This window comes from Panthera pardus, unplaced genomic scaffold (genome assembly GCF_024362965.1).
Source record: "Panthera pardus isolate Hobbes unplaced genomic scaffold, ASM2436296v1 HiC_scaffold_20, whole genome shotgun sequence".
Classification (NCBI taxonomy): Eukaryota; Metazoa; Chordata; class Mammalia; order Carnivora; family Felidae; genus Panthera; species Panthera pardus.
This window is the reverse complement of record NW_026526766.1, coordinates 80,447,426-80,474,856: the sequence shown is the minus strand read 5'-3', so window position 1 is coordinate 80,474,856 and position 27,431 is coordinate 80,447,426. Positions and strand designations below refer to the sequence as shown.

The following is a 27,431-nucleotide window of genomic DNA, read 5'->3' as shown; positions in this document are numbered from 1 at the left end:
GACCCTTTCCCGGACCTCTCCTCACAGGACCAGAATGTTCTGTGGCCCTCACTCCCCATTCACTGCTGGTCAGTCTCCTTCCCTCTTTCTTCCAAGTTTCAATGGCTTGGTGTGCAGGTGACTTTTAATGCACACTTAGCGGGTCTCTCTGCTGAGCTTTCAGGCGTGTACATCCACGGGCACCTCCCCTGTCCTCAGCCTGGCCGAGTCTGGCCGACTCAGCGCTGTCACCTCAAACCCATGCCGCGCTCCTGGGCTTCCTACCTAAGTAGGGACACCGCTGTCCCCCAGAGAGCTCAGCCAGAAGCCTGGGGGTGGCCAGCTTCTCCCTCTTCCTCCCCACCCGGCTAGGCCTGCTGACTTTACCTTCCAATCACCCCCGACCTTAGCCGCTCCCCACCCCCCAATACTTCCACGGCGGTTTCTTCTGTGGGAGGGAACCACAGCTGTGCCCTCTGCCCTGTCTCTCTGCTGCCTGCTGTGCTCTCTCCAGCCCCCATTCCCCATGCTGTCAGGCTGACCAGTTCAGGACCCAGAACGGACGAGGGCCATCCTCCCTGTGGGGGACCCACTTTCCCACCTGAACTTCAAGATCCCGCTGTCCTCTTGGGTCTCGCACCCCCCTTCTCCGGGCCTGCCATGTAATGACTCGGGAATGCCATGGTGCCTCATCAAGCCAGCACACGGGCCTCCCGGGGCCTGCCCCACCTCTGTTCCTGCTGCCTCTCCGTGAGCAGGTGACTGCCTCCCCACCTTCCCGGTCCTGACACACAGCAGGGGGTGCATCTCCTAGGAGGACAGGGCTGGGGCCCTCCTAGGAGGCCTGTGTCTCTATCACTGCTCTGCTGCTTCCTGCCCTCTCTCCCTGATCAAATGTGGGTCCAGGAGGCTGGAACCAGATGTGACTCAGAGCCCAGCACAGAGAAGGCTTGCAGCACGGCTCTGTCCACACTGTGAATGAGCCCTTCCGTTTCCACCCACTCGCTCTAGGGTACAGTCGAGAACACTGAAGCGCCTTATAAGCAAAGACATTCTTCACAGCATCAAACAAGGACAGTCTGAAATAACCTGAGAGCCCAACCACGCAGGACGGGTTAAGGAAATATGGGCCATTCTCCCTTGAAGGCATGTTAGTCATTCATCGCAAAACGAGGCTTATGAATGTTAAGTACACGGGATAATCCTTATGATAAAAATGTTAGTTCAAAAAGCAGAAGGAAAAAATATCTCCTTTTCTCACCTTTGAAAATTAAGGAAACATACCCAAATGCCATGTACTTTTTGTAGGGGGAGGATGGGAGGTGGAGATCTGATTTTGAAAGAAGGGGAGGAGAAGAGCTGAGGAGGACAGGGACAGAAGCAGGGCCTGCCGTGCTGCCCCACCCCAGGGCAGACACACCCACGGCCTGTCCCCAGGGCTCCAGCAGATGCCCACGCCTGGACCCTGGCCGTCCGGGCTCATGGCACTCACTTGGCGAAGTTGGCCAGGTTCTGGGTAACCTTGGCGATGAGGGTGAGGGTGCGGGCAGTGCGGTCATCGGGGTACTCCTGCAGCAGGTTGAAGAGTGAGGGCGACATGATGGCAGGGCAGAGGAAGCGCAGGAACAGGGAGGCGCTGATGAGTCTCTCGCTGATGTCAGGCCGGCCACGGCTGCTGCACTCCTGTCGCCATGAGGCAAATACCTCTTTCAGCTCCCGTGGGAAGACACTGGAGGGACAGAGGAAGGTGGGCCAGTCATCGGGCAGGGGGCTAGGGCAGGAGGGTGCAGAGCAGGGACCTGGTGCTGGGTCTGATGGAGCCCTGGATTCCAACGCCTCCACCGTGATGGCCTGTGAGCGAGCTACTGAGCACAGGACTGCAGCACGGCAGCGAGGGCAAAGGGAGAGCCTGGCCTAGGGAGCAGGGACATGGAACCCCAGGCAAGGCCGTGGGCTCTCTACAAATGGGCCGAGAGGGGATGGGTGCAGGCACACAGGAGCCAGGTCTCAGTCCCAATGAGATTCGACGGCAATGGCCAGCTCCTGGGCCTGCCCCGGGGCTCCACCCTCTGTCCCAGACACCAGGAACGAGGATCTCGGGGAGAGTGAGGAAAACACGACTGGAACAGACCACTGCCCCTTGGATGCCATCACTGGCTGCTGAGACTCACTCCCTTTGCTTGAATATTATAGGAATCAGACATTTTCAGAAGAGCTCCAAATGATCAAGATGGCAACAGGCTAATCACAGGATGAGAACACAGCTCCCGCTTTCTAGGTGGGAAGGGAAATGGAGGAAGTGACCTCCCCAGGGGGTCCAGTGAAGGTGGGAAGGGTTCCCAGTACCCCACTGGGGGCTCTCTCTGCCAGGCACCCGCAGCCTGCTGCAGTCAGGCCCCACTGGCCAATCTTTACGTGGTTTTCCTATCTTTTCACCCTGACAGACATGCCTCCCACCCTGGGGCAGGCCAGGCCCCAGCACTCTTTGGACTCTATGCCTGGCTCTGCCACGGACTCAGGGTGCTCTGAGCAAGTGCCTGGCCCTCCCTGAACTTCATTCAGTCCCCTCATCCTTACACTGAGAACAAGGTCGGCCCTGCCACATTCATAGGACCATCTCAAGTCCATCAGAAGCCTTGATCAACTCCGAAGGCTTTTGCCCAACAAGCCCAGCACCTGCTCAGCAAGCTCTCTGCAGTGAAACAACAAGAACATGCTACAGACAGTGACAGAGGAGCAGAGGAGGACACGACCTTAAGCCCTGACCCTCAAATTGCCTGGCACAGGACTGGGCAGGGGGCAGGTGCTGAGCGATGACATCTATCGATGGCCTTGTCCAGGACAGAAAGATGCCTCCGGGCCTCGGACAGATATCAGAAAGAGGAAATGGAAAATGGCTGTCTATGGATATGTTTCCCTGTGTCCCACGCCCAGTCTGCCCTGGGAACTGGGCGGGTACCGGGTAAAAGCACAGCCCAGCCCAAGGATGGGAAGTATGTTCCCAAAGAGTTCAAGGCTGTGCCTCTACCCCAGGCCAGGGGTCATTTCTGGCCCAGCCCGAGGGGCCAGGATGGACTTAGGTGAGCACCTTGTGCAGCCCAGGGGCAGAGGGACCTGGTAGAAGGACATCCACTCTATCCGCTCTGGCTATTCCCTCTGTCCCCTTCCCAAGGCTGCTGCTAACCTAGCAGGCCTGTCTCTGCCTGTTTTTTGGGAGTAGCAAACCATTCCTGGGCCTTCCTGGGTCCAGCCCTGAGCCGGGGGAATCTGTCTGCCCCCAGGGTGCTCCAGGTACATGCGGGAAATGGATCTGGACACAGGCACAGTCCCACTCTGATGGGATCAGGGCTGTGACAGCGGGTGCCGGGAGGAATGAGACAACTGTGTCTGATACCATGACGGGCGGTGACAGAGGGAAGCAGGCACAAGGCCTTGAAGCAGGAAGGGAGGGAGTGTGTGGAGGTGAGGTGTGGGGTGAGGGAGACCCTGCCAAAGAAAGGAGTGAGGTACGGTAGGTGCAGGAGGGGGTCACCCCTGTGGACAGCTGAGGGGTCTCACCTGAAGCTGTCCACCTGCCCCACGTGGGTACCTGAGCAGGGCCGTCGGCCTCGCTCCTAGTGCTGCAGCTCCAGCATCAACGACAGTGCCCGGCACATGGAGGGTGCCCGCTAAGAAGCGTGGAAATGCACTGCCGTGTCCTGCATATGTTCTGGGACGCTCCCTTACATGAGCGAGCCCACAAAGGACCAGGACGGGGCCCGGCAGCCCATCAAGACTCCACTGGGCCAGGCAGGGTGTGTCATTGTGCCCTCCCTGCGTAACCTCTGCTCCGTCATTTAGAAGTCGGGGAAGACGGAGCCTAAGGGCCTTGCCGAGCACATGCACACGCACACTAGCACGGCGCCCAGCGTCCTGCATGCAGGAAGGGAGACACAGGGGTGGGGGCCCGGACGGCACTGACCAGTAGGAGTTGATGATCTTGCAGAAGGCTAGCTCGCAGCACATCTTGAGGTTGCCCTGGTGCTCGGGGAGGTCGGCAGCCGAGCACTTGCTCGGGTCCACTTCGCAGTTCTCATCCGACTCGTACAGAGCTTTGATGAACTCACCTGGGGCCAGGAGGGCAGGGAGAGGGAGTGAGGGCCCGGCAGGCACAGCCCATGCCCTGCCCACCTGCCGGCCCCACGCCCCACCCCTACCTAGCGCATCTTGCAGGTACTTCTGGCCCACCAGCTTGAGGTACTCCTCGATGGCCTTGGTGGCCAGCGTGTTCTCCCGGAAGATAAGGTGCTCATTGTCCCCACAGCGGTCCACCTCTGACATCATCAGGTCCGTCAGGAAGTCCTGGGGAGGCGGGAGGTGAGGAGAATGGACATGAGCAGGCCTGCAAGTAGGACCCTAAGATCCCAGACCCGCTCCCCAGCCAGAAGTGCCTCCTTCCAAGGCTGCTCCACTGCCACGCTGCTGGTGCCCACCCTGGAGGGGCTGCTGGGGGCGCGCACAAGGCAGCCTGTGCAGGGGAGATGCCTATAGTTGGTGAGAGCTGGGTCTAGGAATAGGGAAGGCAGGCCTGGGCAAGAGCACGCAGAGCCATGAGCCAACTGCACCATGGTCAGGTCCGCTGGACTCAAACCCTGTTCAGCCCTGACCAGGCCTGGCCAGGTCTCCCTTCCCATCACCAACAGCGCCGAAGAGGACAGACAGGCCACCCTCCCTCTGTCATACAAGCAGCTGCCACTATCTACCCACCCGTTACTCTGAGGGGGTCTCCCACCCCAGAAGACCTGTTCTATGCAGCCCCACAGTGGGGAGTTGTCCAGATGCCCTAAGGCAGTGCGCCAGGGCCCAGATGGCGAGAACACGGCCCTCAGCTTAGGTGGGAAGGCGGCCCCTCACTGCTATGGGTCCCAGACTTTCTGGAAGGCAGCTGTGAAACTGGTGAGCCTGTGGGTCCTGTACACAGTGTCACAGGAAGACCCTGGGAGGAGCCTGAGCCCACGCACGCCCTCCTGACTGCAGAGATGTGGGCAGTGTGAACCTGCCTCTCTCAGAAGCCCCTGCCTCCTCATGCCCTCAGCCAACCCTGTGACCTGGGGGAGGGAAAGAAGACAGGCAGGGAATCAGAGACCCGGGGTAGGGGGGAGGTGACGAGGCGGCAAGGAGGCCGGTGTGGGCCAGGGTTTCTGGGGCTCTGGAAATTTCTCACTCCATTATGTACAACTTTGGGCCCTCTGAAATTGAAAGTGGACCTTAGACTACAGAATTGAGTTCTAGGCCCAGGAGACCTACTGGCCAATGGAGATAGGGTGGGGGCTGGGGGAGGGAGTGGCCACTGCCTCTCTGGGAACCACACAGCCTGAGGACCCCTTCCTGTCCTACAGGCAACCCAGAGAGCCCCTTTCTCTGAACACACAGAGCAGAGGCAAGTACTGCATGGAGCCTGGTGGCTCCACAGGGCTTCTAAACACCTGGGGTGGGTGCCAGGCCCAGGCTGGGATGAGTAGGAGCTCTTTAGAGCTAAAACCCAACGAGGCATGGAACAGGAAAGTGACCTGCCTGAGCCCTCCCAGCTATCAGGGCCGGATCTGCCTCTTGTCACATCGAAAGGAGTGGGGATGACGGGGAGAAGGCCTGGGAACCCAAGGACAGGGACTCTGAAAAGCCACAGCCCAGGAAAGCAGAGCCCGGGGAGCGGGCAGGAAGGTGCGGAGATGCCCGCTCACACAAACCTCACCTTGGGACTTCGGGGCCTTTGTCAGACGCTCTGCTTCTCACCAAGAATGTCCCTTTGGTTCCCAAGTGTTCAGATAGAAGGGGCTCATAAGCACATGGCCCTAGCACATGAGTTACTTTCTATGCTTCTGCCTATTGATCCCCCAAGGCCCACTGAGGCGGCTGGAGCCTGGCTTCCAACTCCCTCCACAAAGCACCGTGAGCCCCGAGAACAAAGGTCACTGCAGATGGAAGTCGGCTTTCCAGGCTAGCCCAGCCCTTGGGGGACAAGTACCGAAGGAATAGACACAGCAGCAGAAGAGGTCTCCCTTGCTCCCTCTCTGGGGGCCAGGGACTCCCTCAGTTCACTCAGTTTCCCAGCAACCCCCAACACTGACCAGGAAATTAAGGACAGTATAGCCAGAGCCGGTCCAACCTATCAGGTCTGCAGCTGGGGGTGGGTAGAAGACAATGAGGCCTCCCTCCCCTTATGGAAAGCACAGTCAGGAAGTCCCTTTCCTTGAAGGACAGCATGAGTCCAACAGGCAGGGGGGCTCTGGAGGCCTGAAGAGGGCCACAGACTTCCGGGAACAGATAAGAGGATAAGGGGCCCTAATGGAGTCATGTGCCTGGGTCCCCAGCCTGTGTCTCCCCTGTCCTGAGACTGAGAGGGCTCAGGACCCTGACACACGGTGGTCCCTCGTCTCCATCACAGGCTAGTTGGTCCTCAAACCACACCATGTCCAGAGGGCAGAGGCCCAGTTCCTTCTTTCTTGTCTTAAATGTAGGTAAGAGATTCATCTTTTATTCTCCTAGGACACAGGCCAGCATGCAAGGCCTTCTGCAATGTCCAGTCCTTCTCCACTGCATCCCCTTAAGGCAACTCCCACCAGGAGGGGACGGGGGGGAGCCTTCCTGAAGGAGCCTGTCTCCAGAACTAGGTGGGAGGGACTGAAGCATGGCCTGGAAGATAAAAAGAGGTGGGCAGAAGCCCTCCAGGAGGGCTTGCCCAGATGGCTACGGGACAATCCCTGTTCTGGAGGCCATGGGACCAGGGATGGCTGTCACCACAGCCGGCTGGTTGCTGCGTGGAGGCAATACACTGCGCTCTGTGTGTGAGTCTGTGTGTCTGACGTGTGAGGGCTGCGACAGGTGGTCACTTGTGGGGATGTCAACTGAACTCTGTCTCATTGGACGTGTGTCTGGGAGAGGCTGGCTCCCCTCAAGCCTTAGACGCCAGCCCTTGGGTGCAGCGGGAAGGTTCCTAAAACCCACTTCCTCACTGTAAGCCACAACCCCACCCATCGGCTCCATATGTGTGTCAGCGATCAGCTCCAACCACGAGGAGGAACAAGAACCCCCGCCCCGCCCGGCAACTCTATGACACAACTCTTGGGTTTAGGGAGCCCACCTGGCTGCGACGGGTACTTCTGTTAGAGCTGAAATCACGGACTCGGACACGGGGGGCAGCAGATAACCTAGTGCGCATCCCAGGCCTCTGCATGGGGCCACACAGCGTGGGGGACCCACCTGCGCCCACACACGCACCTTCACCTTGCCCGTGCTCTGCAGGATGTGCACCAGGGCTGATGCCATCTCCTCCTTGGTCTTGGCGCTGAGGATGGGCTCGAGGGCTGCACAGAGCCCCAGGTAGTGGTTGGTGATGTGCTCGGCAAACTCCTTGTACATCTCCATGGGCAGGATGGTGACGGTCTGGTAGCGAGCCTTGATGCGGATCATGGGCCCGGGGCCCTTGCCGCCCTTGGGGTTGGGCGTCACCACCGGGTACCACTTCTCCACGAACTGCCGCCCAGCCACCGAGGCGGCAGGCAGGCTCACCAGGCCCAGGTAACTGTTGCGCTCCTTCTTCTTCTTCTTGTCAGTCTCCCGGTACAGGTGGACGGTGACGGTGCGCAGAGGGGGCAGGTTGTGGAACTCAAAGTGCTCGCCCCAGAAGACATTGTCCGTCTTGAGCTTGCCCGTGGTGCGGGCGTAGAGCACGTCGTCCAGGCACAGCTCACACAGATACTTCTTCTTGGCCGGCAGGTCCTTGGCCTCGATCACCCACAGCTTTAGGATGTGCTCCACACGCCGGCTGTTGTCCTGCACGTGCACAAAGGGGCCTCGGTCACCGGGGGGGCAGGGAGAGCGTTCAGACGCAGGAGGGGCCCAAGCCCGACACAGGACAGGGGTGAGGCAGGGACCGCTAGGAGCCTGGCGGACTAGGGGCTGGATCCCTGCTCTGTCTCGTACGAGCCCACTGACCTTAGGCACATGATTTAACCCAAGCCTTGGTTCCCTTTCCTGTGAAACAGGAATGAAACAGAGTAACAGATCGAGTAAGAGGTTCGCACAATGCCTGGCACATAGCAGGTGACTGTGCCATTCACCAGCTCTTCTGGAGTTTGCTGGTCTGTAACGTCACTTAGGAGGTGACCACTGCTAAGGCCCCTTCCGTAGTGAGGTCATTGTGACCAGGGCTCAGCCCAGCCCCAAAGGCAGCCGCAGAAGCAGATGATTATAGGAGGGGATCCAGGGACCTGACGGGGGCGCCTTGGGGGCACACCTGCCTAGGTCAGTGGTGCTCCCCTGAAGGGGACAGATGTCTAAGCTGGAACTGGATGCGTAGGGAATCAGCCTGGGGAAAGGGGGACATCCAGGCAGCAGAATGCCAGCACTCAAGTCCCCAACAGCCCAATGCTCAGTTCTCTGGCCCAGCCTCTTTAGCATGTGGCTCGAGTCAGTCTGGCCAACTGGAGCTCCTCCCTCAGAGCCCGGCACCTACTGCTCACCTGGGCGCTGCCTCCACCCCCCATCACAGCCCACATCGGAGATCCCTGCCTCTCCCCTCCTGTCAGCGTCTAGGTCCACTCTGGGTCCAGCCTCAGTCCACCCTACTTGGGGACTGGGGACACAGGCTTACCTTGTTGGGGTGTACCGCTCGCCGAAGGTTCTCCATCCACTTATCCCGCTCGGCTGCCGATCGGCAGGAGAAACACTTGCTTCCTGATGACGTGGTCACCTGTGAGAGACAGGCAGGACCGTGTCACAGGGGAGGGGAACACAGTAAGGCTGGTACGACGGAAGACCTCTGGGCCCTGGGCGGGTGGACTATGGCCACCAGGTCTGAGCCACAGCCACAGGGCAGCTCACCCAATGACCACGTCTGCAGGTGACCCAAGGTCCCAGAGCAAGTCAACAGCAGGACAGCGGAGCCCTGCGCCAGTCGGTGCCTGGTCCCCACTCCCCACCCCTGCCTCAGCGTCCCCGTCCACAGGAGAGCATCCTTCTGGCTCCAACCTCACTCTCCCAGAGATGGGGAGAGAAGGTGTGGGCCCCCTGCCCGGGTCAGAGGGCAATGCTCAACTCGGACCTCCCCCCACAGGCACCGAGGAGACAGATACAAAGGATCACCTCAGTCCTTAGCGGCTACCTCTGACAGTTCTCTTTAGCCAAGTGGCTAAACTTGGTCACAGAAACTTAACATTTGGGGGACAACACTGGAGAAATAAAAATTGCACTGTCTAGATGTGCTGGGCCCTGGAGTCCTCCTGTCTGAAACCCTTACCCTCCTCCCCAGACTCCTGCTCCTCCTTCAGTCCCATCCAGGTCGGGGGGCCCGACCCAAACTGCTCCCACTCTGTTCCTGCTGTTCCCTGCTGTCCCGGCTTTGTGGGGGAAACCAGACTCCTCACCCAGCTGTTCAGGCACCCTCTGCTGTGGACAAGCGGGCAGGCACCATCTTCAGCCTGTCCCAGGCAAAGAAGTCAGAGCCCGGCCGGTCCAGGCGTCTTGAGCCAGAAACGGCACCCAGAGGCCCAGAGCTCGGGGCAGGTGCGCCAGGCAGCACTCCGCCTCTTCCCCGGGGCCAGGGGGGCCCCGGAGGTTGTCCCTGAGTAGCTGATTTCCATCACCAGGCGAATTCATTCCTCTACCAGAGAGCTCCCCTAATTATGCAAGACAGTTGGGGGTGGGAAGCTTCCCAGAAACAGAGGTGGGAAGAGAATATGAATAATTGGAGAAGCAATTAGGAACCCCCAGGGACACCTGCAACATTAGCTACCATGGTCTTGGTTTGGCCTCAGGCTTTTGTGTGGCTGCTGACATCGTCCTGCCCACTCTGGGCCTCAGATTCCCCATCTACGGTGAGGGGGCCCTGCACAGGTTGGGTGGCTGTCCCCCTGCTCTCAAACTTGGGTCACAGAAAGCTAGGGGAGGAAAGGTTCTGGCTCTCATTATGCAGAAGGGGAGACAGGCCCAAAAAAGGGGTACTCTCTCCTACCCCACATTGCACTTGAGGGGTTTCTGAGGAGGAGTGAGCAGGCTCTGGGGGCTTAAGCAATTCTATACAGGCCTTCACTCCCTTCACCCACTGGGGCCTCATGCCGTTGCACATGGGAGACAGTGCCGGGCCGTGTACAAAGAGCCCACGGAGCGGGAACAGAGCCCCCCATTTCCCAGCTCCACCCGGTCTCTTAGGAGCCAAAAGCGCTGGGCAGATTCCAGCCTGGCCCCAAAGAGCCTGGCCTTCACCGAGGCCACAGAGCGACACCAGCGCCCCACCTTGCTCCTGCAGTGGGACCCACCTCGAAGCAGTAGTCCTGGCCCAGGATGCTGCTGTGCACCGGCTTGATGACCACCTCCTCCTCCATGCTGAGGTCCAGCGCCTCTACCGCGCTGCTGGGGCTGAGCAGGGACTCGTGGGAGCGAGACTCCTTCAGCCTGGGCATCAGATGGGACCTGGGGGTGGGCGGTTCTTGTGTCAGGCCCAGCCTGCTGCTCCCCTCCCTTCCCCCTTCCCCGGGGGGCCTGCCCAGACCTCCCAGCTGGAGGCAGTCACTCCTCCCGGGAAGGGGGGACTACAGCGCTGGAGTCACAGACACCCGCCAGGCCCTCTTGCCCACGGCGGGACTCCGGGAGAGTGGCTCAGCCTAAGGGAGCAGATGCCAGAGGATCAGGCCACCACTCAGGAGCCGAATGTCAGCACCGAGTGCTGGGGTAGGTCCTGGCCTTGGAGACCCACGGGACCCACGCGACCTTCTCTACCTCCTCTCCTCGGCCCTGGTCTCCCTCCAAGACCAAAGTAGTCACCCATTTGTCTAGAAAGTCACTGTCAACAAAGCTCTTTCTCACACATCATCCCACTCCCCCCACCAGTCCCACTCAGGGCAGGAGAGCCACGGGGACATCCGCTGCTCCCACCTTACAGAGGAGGACCTGGGGCTCAAACGGGAAAGAATACCACAGTCTCCGCACAGTACCTGAGACACTGAGACTCAGACAGGGTCCATGTCCTGGAGCTTGGGGGCCCAGGCCAGGCTCAGTGGGCTCGACACAGGCACAAAGAGCAGAGATAGTTGACATCATCTGGTGCCCAGGAGGAGCCCAGACTAGGACGGACTCTGACAGACCCGACCTTGGACCTGGGCCCACTGCTCACTTCTGTTCCCCTCTCTGAGCCTGTTTCCTCAGTACATCACATGGGCGGTACCTCAGATGGCACCCGCACCAGGGCTTGGTAGAGTCCTTCCGAGAGGCGAACGTCCCTTCCAGAGCCAACGGCACACGGCAGTGTCCCACCAAAGCCCCCTCCCACAGCTGTGGCCTGAGGGCCAGCAGGCTTTCTAAGCCCTTCCTGGCATGGAAGCCGGGCAGGTCTTGCCCCTACCCCTGTCCACAGCGCAAACCCCTGGGGGGCTTGGCCCACCCAGACCTCCTTCCCCCAGCACCCTCTGCCTCTCAGCTCCTGGCCTCCAACGGCTCCAAGCTCAAGCCATCATTCTCTCCCTGTCTCACCAAAGACCCTACCTCAGGCCAGGAAGGTCCGGCAGAATCACCAAACACTTCCTGCGGAGCACAAACCCGGTAGCCCGTATCTCCGTGACCACTGGAGGTAAGCCACTGGGGTAAGCCCCGCTATGTGGGGGCTCAGGAATTCAGAGATGAGCTGGACGGATCCTGCCCAGAGGCCCCCACAGGCTGCGAGAGGCCACCGTCCACACCCCAGACTCGAGGTGCCCATGGCAACAGACCTCTCTAAGACGGAGTTCTGTGCTAGGCACTGCAGAGGAGTCAGAGCCAGAACTGGGACCCCAGCCCACAGGGACCCCACAGCCTGACCCAAGAGGCCCAGTCAGCCCCGCCCACCCCCCCGTGCCTAGAACGAAGCTGGCACAGGGCAAGGCTCAGGTCCCTCAAGCTGAACTGACGCATTCAGGTAGGACTCCTGAGAGCTTGAGGGGGGTGGCCGGACCAGAGGGAAGCTGTGAGGCAGGCTGAGGTCAGGTTAGAGCCCAGCCAAACCCTCAATCACGTGTGGAACTCGGTGAGGCCCGAGCCTTTCGGCACGCCAGCGACACCGCCTCCGCTCCTCCAGCTCTCTCTCTCTGGAGGCAGCCCTCACAAACCTGCACTGTGGCCACCACCCCACTCAGTTCTGGGTGCTAACAGAGCTCCCCCGGCCCGGCTCCAGTGGCCTATTCACCCCCATCATAGCACTGACCTAGGCGGGGGGCGGGCTTGTAGTCCCCTCAGCTGCAAGACTCTACCTCGGGCCGCCCCCCACGCGAGGCAAACTCCAGGCCTCCCTCCCAGGATAGGGCTTCATACCTCAGTGCAAGAGATGCCCTGCCCCAGGTGCTGGAATAGCCACCCTGCCTAGGAAGGGCTGGGAACCACAGCACCCTAGGCTTGCTGTCCAGGGCTTAAAACCCAGCTGGCAGGCTGGGACCGAGCTGTTTTCCGGCCCAGCCTGGAAATCCCTGCCAGGTAAGGATGCTGGGAAGGCAGAGTAGGGACCCAGGATGTACAGAGGGAGGAGCTGGTGTCCTAGGGGGCTAGGGCCCCCTCTCGCCTGAACAAGGTGGCTGGGGAGAGGAAAGGGAGGCATGGTTCAGTAGACTGGCTCTGCCCAGGGAGAGCCAACGAGGCTCTGGGTTTACAGCCCAGGAACCCAGCAGGCCCAGCCCAGACCCCAAGCAGCCAGATCCTGGAGCCTACGGCTGCACAGCCCTCCTTTTTCTTCCCTACCACCCGGTTCCATAATCACACCCCAGCGGGCCCAGGCCTCCCTGGGAAGGTTCCTGGCTGAACAGAGGGCTGTGGGGAAACTCACAGTAAAGGCATCCTGACTGTAGCTGGGCAGCTGTGACCCTCCCAACCTCCTGTGGGCTTCTCCAGGCTGGGGGACCCAGAACAGAGGCCGAACCCCTTGCACCCGAGTTGACTGGGAGGGGGAGTGGGGGCAGCTACTCCAAGGTCTGGCAGGCTATTTCTGCACCGTCTAGAGGGCCAAGCTCTAACTGCTGGCCTGTGGGATGGGGGCAGGGCCAGTGGGCCTGTGCTCCCTGATTCCCATGCAGACACGTATCCTTCCCGCTCGGCCTGGAGCCCGCCCGTTCCTCCTCTCTTCCCCACAAGGCTCCTGGCGAGAGAGAAAGGGGCACATGAGGTCCAGAGGGAGTTGTTCTTCTGTGACCCTGGTGGGTAAAATGTCCTGGCAGAGGTGAGTGTGCCCCTGGTGGTGGCTATAAGATGACCGGGTTTCGGGAAGGGAGAGTGGTCACTTGGTCACTTCCTCAACCCAAGAGGATCACCAAACGGCCTAAGAACCACCTCCTCCAGGAAACCAGCCTTGACCCAGGCCCACAGGACCCCCAAATACCCCCACACCAGCCCACCCCATCAATTACTCAAAGCAGGCCTTTACCACACCATTCCTTTGCCTCATGTCAGCACTGGTAGGCCAGCATCTTGCTTACCTACAGCCTCTGCCTTCCCAGGCTGGGCAAAAGGTTCAATAAGGCAAGGAGGGAGGGTGGAGGGTACCGCAGACTTCCCAGGCCCTAAGGGGGCAGCAAGTAGGCACGGACTCCCTACCCAGGAAGCTCAGGAAAAGGAGGTGATCAGGTGCTGGCCGCTGCCTCGCTCCCACTCTACTCCCAGGAGAGAAGGGCTCCACCCACAGGCACTTGCTTTTTCACTCTGCACAGGGCGCTCAGCTGCTCACTTTGGTGTCCTTTTTACCAGGAATATTCATCTACTCATTTCCCAGAAAGGTAAGGGGTTCAGGAAGCAGCAGTTACCTGATGTGTCCAAAGCCCCTGCTAGGACGGGGCCCTGGTTGCTCTGGGGGCCCTGCCCACGGCTGCCTCATGTGGTGTGGGGGGTCCGGGGCCTGATGCCATTGTACACAGGGTCTCTGTGTCCCCCAACCCCTGCATCAGGTCCCTTCCTGTCACTCCCACTGCATGGCCTCCTCCTGTGGTCCCTGGAGACCAGAACCACCACACCAAGCAGGGCCAAAGGCCTTCCCACGTCTGCAGCCCAGGAGCGAGCTCATTCTCACAACAACCCTGCCGGGCACGCCACATGTCTACACTGGGCTCCATGCACCCGGCCCTCCTCACCAGGGCAGAGCTGGCACCCCTGGGCTGTGCCCACAGGAAACATCACACATATCCCTTTGATGAACCCTCACAAGGCCAAGAGACAGATACTGAGTTCACCCCTACTTTACAGGGGAGAAACGAGCCTGCTCGAGAGGGCAGCCCCTCTCCACACCTCATCCCCCTGGGGCCACTTCTTTATCCGGAAGAGGAGGGTGTTATTTCAAACAGAAATCAATAGTAATGAACATGCACTTAAAAGGTGCTGTAAAGAGGATTTTTCAGGGAGACCCATCTCTCGGGCCTTGGAGTCCAGAAGATGCGGTTTCTGGTCAGGACTGCATGGGATTCAATGCCAGCCCCGCTGGCCAGAGCCCACCTGCCTGTTCCACCTCACCCTGGGCTGCTCTTCTCGACTCCCACAGGCAGGCCTCCAAGTATAGGCTGTCCCCTCATCCTAGCCGACCTTCAACTCTCGGCATCAGTGCACCCTCCTCCACGAAGCCTTTCCGGACTCCTCAGAGACAGCAACCTTGTACGTGGTCCCAGAGCCTGAAAGTCATCAGGCTATGCTGGGAAGGTCTCTCGTGACCCTCTTTCTGCCTGGCAGGGGGCTCCTAGTAGATAGGGCGGGGTCTGGCTCAGCACCAAGGCTCAGGGCCCTCGAGTTCCCAGACCAAAGTCCCAGTATCCCAGCAGCCAAGGTCAGCTAAGCTCCGGGAAGGAGGAGGAGTCAGCTAGGATAAGGACAATCCTCCCCAGTGACAAAGATGAACCCAGCTTTGGTCATCAGGGCAGCTGCCTGCTCACCCAGTACCTCTGAGAAATGCCCCTGCTCTGGCTTTGTCCAGGTATGGGGGGCTCCCTCCATGTCTCCCAAGGCCAGGGGTCACTGCACCCTCCATGGCTGCACCCCCCTCCCCACTGTCCCATCTCTCCGAGACATCCCTGAGTCCTAGACACAACTGATTCTCTAGACTCTAAACAGACCCAGGGGATTAGAAGCCCTGGATCCCCTCCCCAACCAAGGCCAGTTGCTCGGGCCTTTACCTCCATCGCATGGAATCCTCATACTTCCTGGCAAGGGGATGGTGCCATGGTTCCCAGACCATCGATGAGACAGCCAAGGACACAGGGTAGGGAGACCTGCCCTGGACTCCTCTGCTCCAGAGAGCTATCTCGGCCAGGGCCCGGGGGGCAGTGCGGGAGGGCCTCCCCACTGGCCGCCTCCACCTAGACCACAGCGGCAGCCTTCCGCCGGACAGGCCCCTCTGCCGTGCCCTCAGAGCCCAAAAAGAATCAAGCCACAGTGCTCCAAGCTGGTGTTGAGCCCTCCCTGAGACGCCCCTCACACCACACCCAGACAAGTAACCTAGACTCTCCTCCCCAGCTGGTCCCTGCCCTGCCCTGAACCCCTTCCCCCTCAGGGCCTTCGCCAGTACAGTTTCCAGAAGCCCCTACCACCTCTCCCTGCGCCCCTCTGCCTGACGAAATCCTTGTTTCTCGGCTGTCAAAGCCCAGCCCGCATTCGGCCACCACCACCGTGCCACTCCGGTCTCCCGAGGCAGACAAGGGCTCACACCCAGGCCACGTGGCTGAGCCCCGTGCCACACCACTTGCCCACCTGTCTCCTCACCTAGCTGTCAGGACAACCACCAGGACTGAGGTACCGCACCCCAGAAGGACAGGGTGGGTGAGACTCGAGTGAGCCAAGTGAGACTCGAGCCCCGTCCGGCAGAGTCTAAGGCTGGCTCCATCGGTGCCCCCATCCCTTCTCTGTCACCCCCAGGCTGCCGAGCAGCCAAAGGCCACGGGCAGCCGACCTGCTCACCATGACCCACTCATTCCAGGTCCGGGAGGAAGAGCCAGGGGGGCTGGCGAGGGTGGGGCAGCCCCTGCCCAGGAAACGGGCGAGGGAGCCCCTGCTAGAGATACAGCCAGGCCCCACAGCAGCTCATTGTGAGGGCTGGGGAGCAGGAACAAGAGGACATTGTCCCAGCTCCTGGGCCACTGCCTTATCTGATAGCCTTCCAGCCAGCCCACGAGCTGTTTTTCAACTCCAGCCTTTTTTTCTCTTCAAAGGTTACTGACACAGAAGTTTAGCAAATTCCCCATTATTTCAAGGAGGGAGGAGACCCACAAACAAAAACTTGCGATAATTAAAAAGCCCTATCTGACACAGGGAGGACGTTCTCAGCTACTATGGGGTGGGGGGGAGAAGGGGGGTGCGCGGGGAGCTGAGAGGTTGTCTAGCCTGGAAAATGAGAGGCTCAGAATCTCCTTCCAAATCTCAAAAGGGCAGAGAGAGCTGCCCTGCATGCCCCCACCAGAGGGCAAAGCCGGGCCCAGGAGAAGCCAATCGTAGCTCAGGCACAGCTGACCCCAAATGGGTCAAGCTGGTTTGGTTTTGGAGGAGTGAGCACCCTGTCTGTGGGAGTGTGCAAGCAGGAGCTGGGAGCCCCTTTAGACATGCTGCGGAGGGGATGCCTGCGCTGCTAGACGGCTGCTGGGTAACAGGCCAGGTGCACAGGTAGGCAGTGGAGTAAGCCCCAGGGGCAGACACACATATACCCTCCCCACCCACAGCTGGGAACAGGGAGGAGGGCAGGAGGGCCTGGTGTCACCAGTGCCCAGCCATTCCTCAAAAACCACTCAGCCTTGATCATTTGTAAGTCATTCAACTCTCCAGGCCTCGGTTTCCCCATCTGTAAGTGGGGAGAGTGACATACATTCCTTACAGGACTGTTGTAAGGATCAAGTAGGAGTGCAGGGGAGGGGCGCCCGGGGGGCTCAATGGGTTAAGTGTCCAACTTCAGTTCAGGTCATGATCTTGCGGTTCATGGGTTCGAGCCCCACACTGGGCCCTGTGCTGACAGCTCAGAGCCTGGAGCCTGCTTGGGATTCTGTGTCTCCCTCTCTCTCTGCCCATCCCCCACTCACTCTGTCTGTCTGTCTGTCTCTCTCTCTCTCTCAAAAATAAACCTTAAAAAAAAAAAAAGATAGTGCAGGGGAGAGGCTCCAGAAAGCAGGGGTAAATAAATGCCAGCCGCTCATGACAGTTCCAGTCCTTCTGTCTGCTCTACACACTTGCCTCAGTAGGAACAGGGGGGCAGCTGTGAGCAAGGCCAAAGCTTCCGGGGTGGGTGACGCTGCTGACATTTGGGGTGATAAGGACCCCTCAGGTCATTCTCTGTTCCTTTCCTCTGACCACTCAAGTCCCTCGTTTTCTCCATGCCTCAAGTCTTCCCCATCTGCAAAATGGGGACAAATTACATCTCCCCAAATGCTCTGGGATGCCTCAAAAAAAAAAAAAAAGCTCTTAATTTCCTGAAAGAAAGGAAAGGGTGGTCAGTATACCCTGCTGAGGGGGCCACTTTAGCCCCTTTGCCCGTGACTCCTGAGCACAGCGTTCCCCGACCCAATGTCCCACTCATGCTTGTGTGGTCCCCTGCCACTGCCCATGGCCACAACCAGGACTGGAGGGGGTAAAAGTCCTGGCCAAGGTTGGTCTCAATGGAGGAGGTGCCCACCTGGGGGCTGGCAGGACCTGTGGACTCTGGAGTCATGTCAGAACATGCCAGGAGGTCCAGGGAGCTGTGCTGGAAGCCTCTGCCCACAGCGGAAGGAGCCCGGTGCTGGAGCGCAGTCAGGGGGGAGGACACCGCGTCCCGGGACACAAACAGGGCTGCACCCCACCGGGAACATCCAGCAGATGCTCTCTCTCCCCAGGCCCAGCCTTGCCCCTCCGGCCTGGGAACTCACTGCTGAGAAGGCCAGTGCTCACTCTGGCCCAGCTGGGGCCCCAGGGGAGGGGAGAAGAATGCAGCTGCCTGGTGGCTCCCATGGCCCAGGGGAGACAGAGCCTGTCCTTAAAAGGCAGGCAGGCAGGCAGGCTGCCTGCCCTGCCTGGGAAGCCTTCCTGGGATGACAGAGCCTGGAGGCATGGCCCCTCTCGGCCCAGCATTCTGTCAGTCCAAGGCAAGGGGGGGCAGTCCTAGCAGTCACTAGATCTGGTGTGACCCTATCTGAGGGCTACACTGAGCCCTGGGCTGGCGGGTGCCTGGTCTCCAGCCTTCACCCTACCCCTGCAGCCCGTGCCTCCCCTCATACTGCAGGGCTGAGCTGGCAAAGGAGGGTCCACACCCTGACTACCAGGACAGGAGGATGGGATGGCTCATCACATGCTATGGCTACGGTGCAGCCCGAGGCCTGGCTCCCAGGAAGTGCCCCAGACATGCCGATTTAATGATCGACACTGTGGCCACGTGCACTTAACAACCACTTAAGCACCTACTATGTGCCCAGCTGTGTGACAAGTATTCCTGCCAAGACAATGGCCTTCTCCCAACATGGCCCCGCACAAAAAGCAGACGGGGGAGCCGGCACTCAAATAGGTCCTCGGAGCCCCAGCTCATGGAGTGACCTTTCCCATGCCTACCCCGGTAAATCCAAGGACTTGATGAAGGAAGCTTTAAGACACCAGAGGCAACAGGCTAGGGATGTGGAGTGGCTTGGGCGGGTCACAGGGTCCAGAAGTGAGAGCTGGGATCCTAATGGCCACATCGCCCTCAGCTGGACAGTCCTGGTACCTACGTGATGCTGGGCCAGGCCCTCACTGAGAGGGAGACAGGAGGGCGGGGAACCTGGCCTGGGGGGCCTGGGCTCCTGTCCGCCCTTAACCTGCCTGTGACCTTGGGCCCCCCTTTCCCTTAAACCCACAGACTTGCTGCACAGCTCTGAACAAGCTCCCTCCTCTCTAGGCTACAGTTCCTCACCTGCTTCCAAGAGCGCCACAAAAGCCCCGACACGTCAACTCTCGAAGAACATAAGGGACCGGATACTAAATACTACAACTCCTCCCACTGCCACCACAGCCACAGTACCTTCAGAGTGATACCTCACTGCTGCCTGCAGGTGACTTGGGGTCACGGTGCTTGGGAAGAGACCAGGGACGTGAGGAGTACTGGTTCTGGTCCCCTCGGTGTCCTGGCCACCCCCCACCCCCGCCATTTCCGGTGTGGTTCTGCAGCCCTAACGGAGTTTTCAAAAAGCATTCGGGAACACATTTACCTCCGCACATCTTACTTTCTTTTGGGGGGGCTGGGGGGGCAAGGGGCATGCAGAGTGTGAAGAAACAAAAAACTTTCCATCTAATCCCCCAAGTCATCCTGCAGCCTGAATAATTTTGGGTTTTTAATCAATAGCTGTCAGACTTGTCAAATTACTTTGGGGACCGCAAAGCAGTTTTTAAACATTCATAAACCTCAGTAGAACAGCGAAGTGCCCTGAATTTTAAAAGAAGAGAATCTGAGCAACACTCATTGAATAGGATGAGATCTGGGCCAATCGAAAGTGAGTTGAGGCCCAAGCGCCCCTCCTGTTCCTGCTCCTGGTCCCCAGGAGAAACAGCCTAGAGCCTAGCCAGGGTGCTCAGAAAGATCAAGGATGACACCCTCAAACCCTCGGCCTCCCTCATCCTCCCCCAGTAAAGCCCCCACTCCCAGCCCCAGAAGCACAGCACCCAAAGCTCTGACCCGGGCCTCAGGCGCTGACATGGCAGGCCCCAGAGGACCTGGACTGTACCCCGCGGCACGCAGGTTGGGCCTGTGCTCGAATGCCCTTCCCACCTTCTCCACTTAGACGACTCTTGAGAATGGTTCAAGGCCCTGGCAGACGTGTTCCTTCCCCGCGAGCTGAGTCTGTGCCTGTCTCCTTCTCACACATGTGAACACACCCATCTACCCCCTTGGTCCCGCAGATCACACAACTGAGTATGGGACTGGTTTCTGACTGGTTCCCCAACAACGCCCCCCTCCTGTCCCCCGCCCCAAGCAGCAACCATAAATACCTCCAACAGCTGCCTCCGGCCTTGGGGACTCATGACCCAAGTGGGTAAAGATGATGAAATTAAAAACAAATGAGCTGAAAACCAAGGACTTCCATCCCACGGAAGCCACTTCCCCTCTGGCTTATCTAATTCCTCTCAGCTCTCTACCTTCAGGAAGCCCTCCTAGGTTCAGCTGGCCCCTCCAAGGAATGTGAGGGAGGGGGCTGGGGGCGGGGCACAGGCAGCATCTTCTCCCCTCTCATCCCCTCCCCCTACTACCCAAGCGCCATGCCATGTGGCCTTCTGTTCTGTGCAGGTTGTCAGATTAGGGTGACAAGGCGATGTGGGGACTGTCCTTCCCCCATTCCTGGGCACCAAGCTTCCTGCCTCAACCTAGGACCAGCCATTTGTCACCACAGCCCCAGCTCCTGGCACCATGCTGGTTGATGACCAGTCTAATGTAGTGAGGTCTCCTTCCTTACAAAGCTCCGTGACTTAGGTCTCCGTTTTTTCATCTGTAAAATGGGGATGACACCACCTCTGACATGCAGTGAGCCCTATGACCAGCCCTGGTTCTACCCTTCCCTGGGCACTCTGCCCCTTCCTGCCCCTGCTTATGCCCCCACTGCTGGTTTGAGTTAATCCAGCACCCCAGTATATAGCTACTGAGTGCCTCCAGTATGCCAACACTGAGTCCGGGGACCTTGGGACGCCGGCTCCCTCTTCCTCCCAAAGCCCGCTATCTGGGTGTCCCAGCGGGTGGGACACCAGAGCTCTGCTTCCCAGACTGTAACTGGCAGGAAACAGCCAGGATCATTCAACAGCAGCAACACAGCAGGAGAGGGCGGCTGCCAGCCACAGGCTCTCAGGCCACCAACAAAGGCAGGAACTCAAGATGTCAAAGACTGGGGTGTAGCTGCTGAGTTCCTCCTGCTCCTAGCGACCACGCATCAGAGCCACCTGTGGCGCTACAATGCCTGCCTCACCTGCGACACCCCACACCTGGGAAGGGCAGGAGGCAGCCAAAGGGTCTCCTAAATGTGGGCTTCTGATGCTCACGCAAGCGCAGCCACCTCAAGACTTTGCAGGGCTTCCAAGGCCAGACAACATGCCAGACGCTGAGAGCCCACCATCTTTTCCCACCCGCACTGGCTGACTCTAGGATAAACTAGCCCAATATGTCACTTGCCACTTGGCGCACAGGATTCCAACCAGTAACGCCATATACTTTATTTTTTCACGTAGGCTTCCACCCAACGTGGAGCCCAACGCACGGCTTGAATTCACAGCCCTGAGGTCAAGACCTGAGCTGAGATCAAGAGTCGGACACCTAACCAACGGAGCCACCCAGGCACCTCTGTCGCACGCTTTTAAATACAGCTTCCCAGGTACCTCTCAACCCAGCAGCACTGGGCTGTCCACTGATGCTTGGAATGCTCCCAGCAGCCAAGTTCTCTGTACCCATCAATCCTGGCTCAAAGACCACCACCTCCACGACACATGCCCCCGCAAAACCGACAACTCCCTCCAGGGTTTGCCTCATGCACACCACCCACCCCCTCACACACTGGGAAGTGGAGGCTCGGAGGGGTCCAGCAGCTTGCCCCAGGTCACAGTTCACAGCCACCAGGGCAGGGCTGGAGGCCTGGCAATTTGGGCTCTAGCTCCAAACTATCGTCACTGCTTGTCAAAGCCTCAGGCTTTCACCAAAACTACAGAAATCATATGAGCACATGCAGCAACTTTCAAGGAACTCACAGAAACCCTGGGTCACCAGAACTATACACTGAGCCCTGCCTTTGTCACCTCCCGTGCGACCCTAGGTAGATCGTTTCCCCCATCTGGCAAATGGTGAGAAGGACACCTTGCTGGAAGGAGTCCCATCCACCACCGGCCTCCCGGTCGTGACAGCAAAGGTGGCTGGGACCAAGGGACGCGGAGACTTGTAACAAGCCAGGGACAGTGCTTAGCACTTCACAGCACTGGCTCCTTTATCCCTCGCGATCCCTCCACCAGACAGTTCATAACAAGCTGAATCCCTGCCTCTTCTGGAGACAGAGGTACTTCCCCAGGAAAGACTGCCACCTCACAGTACCCTGGCTCCCAACCGCTGTTTCAGACATGGAAGCCGGAGCTGAACACACCCCGGGCCCAGAACAGCCTTCCAGGTCTTCCACCGCCCCCAGCCTGCAGGCCCACGGATCAGGGAGCAGACACAGGCGGCAGGGGGGGGTGAGGGGGGTGGGCGGCGGCGGAGGAGCCCGGCTCCGGGGTTGGGGGGCTGGGGTGGAGATGACATGGCCCCCCAACCCCAGCCCGGCCCCACCCAGCCCGGCCCAGGGTGGGGCGACTCAGAGCAAAGGCCAAGATCCTCCGCTCAGAAAACTTTTCGGCCATTCCTAGCATTTCCCGGTTCTCAAAGAGGTTAGGCCCAAGATTTGACTGTGGGAAGAAGCACCCGACACTGGATTTCCTCTCTTTAAAAAATAAAACCGGCAGCAACACTTCTCAGTTTTCCGCTTTTTGGCGGGGCTCATCTGTTTTCCACATTCTGGGCGGGCGGCACATGTCTACAGAGACACCATCACTGGAGAACAACAGAGTCCCCAAGATCGCTACCTGTGACAACCCCTCTCTGCCCAGCCTGCTCCCACCCATCTCACGTGGGTCTCCCTGGGCCCGGGACACTGGTCAGGGGCCCTGGGGCTGGCAGCTTCCCGCATTCCAACCTCCGCTCAGGCCGGTCAGGACAATCAGGCCACTCACCATCCCTCAGCACGGCCACCAGGATCACCAGGATCACCAGGATCGCCAAGCCGGGGGAAACCGAGGGCCACGCCAGCCACCGGTCTGCCCGCCGTCCCCCACCGGGCCCAGCCAGTCCAACCGCGCTCTGGTCCTAGACATACCACTCCGGCTCTGTCCGCTGGGACTAATCACTGCTAGTTAAACAAAGGCTAAGTTCCAACTCTCTGTAATGTGCTTTTAAAGGGCCAGTGTCCCACTCGGGGCTGCCGGGGACTTAAAGGCACAGATCCCTTTTTCGGTACAGGAAACCAAGACCGCAAAAACCAAAAAAACTCCCCCGAAGTCATGACCAGAATGGAGGCCTTGGGCTTCTCAGGAAGATCCAGACAAAATGCACAATACTAAAAACCCAAATTTCACCTGAAGAACCCCCAAAACCCCAAAACGCGGTTGCATCTGCAGAATTAAGAGCGGACACCGCAGCCACAATTCTTAGGCGCTCACTATGTGCCAGACACAGCGCTTCACGCCTCGCAGCACTGTCCCAGGATTCCACACAGCCACTCCACAGACAAGCATTCCCTGGACCCCATCGAGGAAGCTGCAGCAAAGCCGGTGAGCCCAGGCAAAGCCAGGCTTCCTGCTCCCACCTGGCCCCTCCGGAGGGAGGCCCGCTTTCCCCACCCCGGCCCTTAGGTCCCACCTGTTCCATACCCACTAGCATCTTTCCTTCGTGGGTAAAATGCAGGGGTTACATGGGGACTCACTTGTTGCAGGTGCCCAACCACTGGGCTTTCTGTCTGGGCCTCAGAACCCTGTGAAGCCAGTTGTATTGTTTCCCTTCTTACAGATGAAAAGACTGGAAATCATGCCTGGACACAACACGGCAGGAGATAGACAAACGCTGGGTAAGGGTGAAATACAGAAAAAGGAGAGAGGAGGAGGTCAAGGAGAGGAAAGAGGCAGGTCCACAGACCTGCAGGAACGGGCACCTGACACTCAGGCCCTCATTCCTTTCCTGAAAGGCTGTAAGGCCAGAGGTGGGGACAAGTGAGGAGAGCCGTCCTTCTGAGCGCAGGGCTCAGGCAAGCTGGCTAAGGCCCCTCCACTGTCCATGAGAATGGAGGTAGGACTGCAGGACTTGGGGCTCTCTTAAGGCCCCTAGGATCCAAGGGTGGGCAGGGCCTGCCCAGCTGCTAGAACAGAAGTGGGCAGGGGGGAAGAAAGGAGAGACCTCACTGCCTGGGCCTTGGTACCTGGCCTAACCAGCCCTCTAAGAAAGGTGGGCCATTTCCTGGCACCTGGAGTGGCTGGGCACACTGTAGGTGCTGTTCAGCCATCCTCTATCAATCAGAAAGGCCAAGGCCAGGCAGCGTCCTCAGGCCTAACTCTGAAAGGGCCAGCTCCTTCAAAGATTACCTTTCTTGTTTCTGTTTCTGGGAAGTCTGGTAATCAATCAAGTTTGAAGCTGGGTAGGCTGCTGGTTTAAGAACACGGGCTCTGAAGCCAGACAGTTCAAATCTGGGCCGTGTCACTTACAACGTGGGTGTCTGTGGACAAGTCACCTGTTTCCCCCTCTGTAATATGGACACTTAACCTCACAACAGGGTTGCTATGAGAAATTGATGAATTACAGAACAAGGCCCGGCTCAAAGTGAGCACTTAAGAAAGAGCAGCCGGATTAGCTAGGTTGAAGGAGGCTGCCCCAGGATCTGCTAGGAGGCACAAAGTGGGAAAAGGCTTCCCAGGTAGTGACCCTGGGCAAGTCACTTCTTTCTCCAGTCCTCAGTTTCCTCCTGTTAAAAAGGTGGGGTGGAGGTCCAACTGGAATCCTCAGTGACTACCATGCAAGACCACCCCGTAGAACTTCCCAGATGCCTGCCCTCCCCCAGAAGCATCCAGGCCAGAAAGCCATGGAGACTGGGAAAGGGTGGGCTGTGGCCCAAATCCTTAGAAACCTGTAAATAGCCTGCCTCTGTGCTGCACTGCTCCCAGGCTAACTGGGGTCTGCTAGGAGGAGGGAAGCAACAGAGAAAAGCCACCTGGCCTGTTGGGAGGGAGCATAAGGCCTCCTCCTCATCCTTCCAGGGAGAACCCAGGCCCACCCCTGCCTTCTCTAGGTCTCGGTCTCCCCACACTCCCCACTGAGGGGGTAGGCTCCATCTCAGGTGTCTCCCATGGGATGTTAGGCAGCCAAGCTTGCTTTCCTGTGGGGAGTTTGGCAACAGCCACACAAGCCACCCCACACCTGCTACACAAACAGCCTCCCAGAAGCTGGGGGCTCCCTTGGCTCCAAGAGCCCCCAAGGCTTGACCAGTTTTAAGGCCTGCCTGTGCTAAAAGATGGGAGGATATGGAGTACCAGAGGAAACAGGTGGTCAGGAGGAATGTCCTATAGCCTTGGCAGAGCATATGACCACTATTTGTAAGGGGCAGTGAGAGACCCGGTGCCCTACACCCCACCATCACCTCCTCACCCACAGGGTTAGTCAGTAAGGATGGTCTCACTGCCGGGAGTCAGGGTGGGGGGGAGGCGGAGTGTTGCAGGCCTGGGATGCAATTCTGGTGGTGTTACTTAGCAACTATAACCTCTGGACAAGACCTTTCACTTTTCTGGGCCTCAGTTTCTCCGGGTGTAAAACAAGGAAATACTCTATCCCCTGCAGGTAGCAGATGTAACACTGATTAACCAGATGCAGAGGAAGCATTTAACAAAACAACCCAGCAGCCCAAGGACACAAATATCTGAGTGTCATTTATTCATTCAACATATACTGAGAACCCACCTGAGGACCATTAGAACTTAGGTTGTCCCCAACCCTAGGGTCCCTCCCCCAAGCCAAACACTTTCTAAACTCCCTGCACAGCCAGCCAAACCTTGGGGGAGGTCAAGGTCTTGGCTACCAAAATGCCCTGAAAAAGATCTCAAACTTCTCTGGAAGCCAAACCACAAAAGAGCCTTCCAGAGCAAAGCTATCAGTATAAATGAACCCTAGCTGTGCTCTGGGAAAAGTGAAAAGACCCTCTAAGTAAACCTAGCTCTACAATGTTCTTCTCTAGGGGCCTTGGACCCAGAGACAGACCGAATAGGGAGAGGGGGAAGAAAAGGGACAGGCGGTCCCACAGGCTAGGAAAAAATGAGCCACTACAGGGCAGTTAGGGAGCCCTGCAGAGAGAGGGAGAAGGAAAAGCCCAGAGAACCGCTAAAGAGCATTTCAGGGGGCCCCTCCAGCCCTCTGCATCAGCCTCCAAGGATTCTGCTTATAGGATTCGATGGGAGCACCAGCCACTGGTAAACCCAACAAAGAAGGAACGTCTGAGCCACCACCTGATCCTCCCCTGCTTCCCAGGGACTGGGCGGTTCTTCCTGCCCTTCCCTAACACCAGCCTCCTCTTCTATCCAACACACCTGTCCTATCCCAGTGGTTCTCCCCATGGTCCCCGAGGGCCTTCATGGGGCCGGGGCCAAGCACAGTTTCCATCCTCTCCTTGCTGACAGAGGACAGCCCACACCCTCCCTGAAACCCAGGTCACCAGAGCCTCCCTGCCACACTGAGGTTCTCCCAACTCCTTCCCTGCCACCTCACGCCCTTTCCTCCAGGGGTTGGAATTGCTCAGGCTCTCCAAGGGGGCACTCTCCTTTAGCAGGACACTTTGCTTTGGTGGTTTCATCTGCTCCTTTGCTTTCACCTACTCTAGTGTGCTCAAAGGCCCCTCTAAGATCCTATCCCCAGCCCTCCCGTCCTTTGAGCTCCAGACTCACACATCTGCACGCTGGGCTGACATCTCCTCTTGGACGCCTCATAGAAGCTCCAGCCTGAAATGTCCCAAGTGGAGTCTCAGGAGCCTCAAAAGCCAGAAGCCCTCCCTTTCCCTGGCCTTCAGGATCCAATCCATCAGCAAATCCTATTGCTACCACCTCTAAAGTCTCCCTTGCCTGCCCCAGCCAGGAGCCTCACCGCCCCCCCACCCCCACCCCCCCTGGCCCCTGCTCCCTACCAGGGAGCCAGACGGATGATTTAGAAACGCAAATCACAAATCGGATTATTTAACGCCTGGGCTAGAAACCCTTCCAGCCCTCCCTCCAGCACTCGGAATAAATCCACACTCTTCCCCAGGTGGAGGAAGGCAGGTGCCTACTCTGACCTCATCCATCAAACCCAACCCCCGCCCCCTCCCTTTCAGCCTCTGCTTTCCCGCCTTGGGGACTTTGTACTTGCTGCTCCCTTGGTGGGAGGTCTTGTTCCTCCCCTGTCTGGGAAAGGCTGCTCCTGGAACTCAGTTATTCCCGAAGAGCCCGTCTATCACAGGTCCTGCCCCACCCCCATCACTCCCCACTGAAACACTTGTTTCCTTCATAGCATTCTGCTCATTCAGCCAGCAAATATTTATTTAGCGCAAACTATGTGCCAGGCACTATTTTAGGCACTGGGAATCCAGGTGCTGAACAAAGCAGACAAAAATCCCTGACTTACATTTCAGTAGGGCAACTTCACCCCATCTGGAATTACATTGTTTCTCCACTTATTTATGATCGTCTGTCTCTCCAGCACGGCCAGGGCGGGGTCTTGAATTTCTGCATCCTAAGGGAGACTCTGGAGAGCCCCTCCCTCTCCTGGTGTGAGAGCTCAGGAAGAAATGTGTGAAATGAAGAATAAGGCAGCAAAAGAACCAAATCCAGAAAGACCAAGAAGTCAAGCCTTTACTGTCTCCTAGGGCAGATGACTCTCACTGCCCGAGGGGGTCTCAGGCTTCTACAACTCCCCCCACCTTCCCCGCCCC

General features: G+C 58.6%; 1 protein-coding gene across 13 annotated transcripts in view; it reads right to left on the bottom strand.

Moving 5' to 3' along the window:
- DAB2IP (DAB2 interacting protein) overlaps positions 1-27,431 on the bottom strand; it is a 187,712-nt gene that overhangs the window by 17,004 nt on the left and 143,277 nt on the right. For 11 of the 13 annotated variants that reach the window (XM_019453954.2, XM_019453952.2, XM_019453957.2 and 8 more), the window contains 6 exons: positions 10,275-10,428; positions 8,612-8,710; positions 7,237-7,791; positions 4,176-4,320; positions 3,941-4,085; positions 1,472-1,708 (listed from right to left, as the gene is read on the bottom strand). In XM_019453954.2, coding sequence (XP_019309499.2) covers positions 1,472-1,708; positions 3,941-4,085; positions 4,176-4,320; positions 7,237-7,791; positions 8,612-8,710; positions 10,275-10,428 — 1,335 coding nt within the window. Of the gene's footprint in view, positions 1-1,471; positions 1,709-3,940; positions 4,086-4,175; positions 4,321-7,236; positions 7,792-8,611; positions 8,711-10,274; positions 10,429-22,668; positions 22,844-26,412; positions 26,525-27,431 lie in introns of those variants that run through there. The other 2 variants (XM_019453960.2, XM_019453961.2) reach the window with 2 other exon arrangements.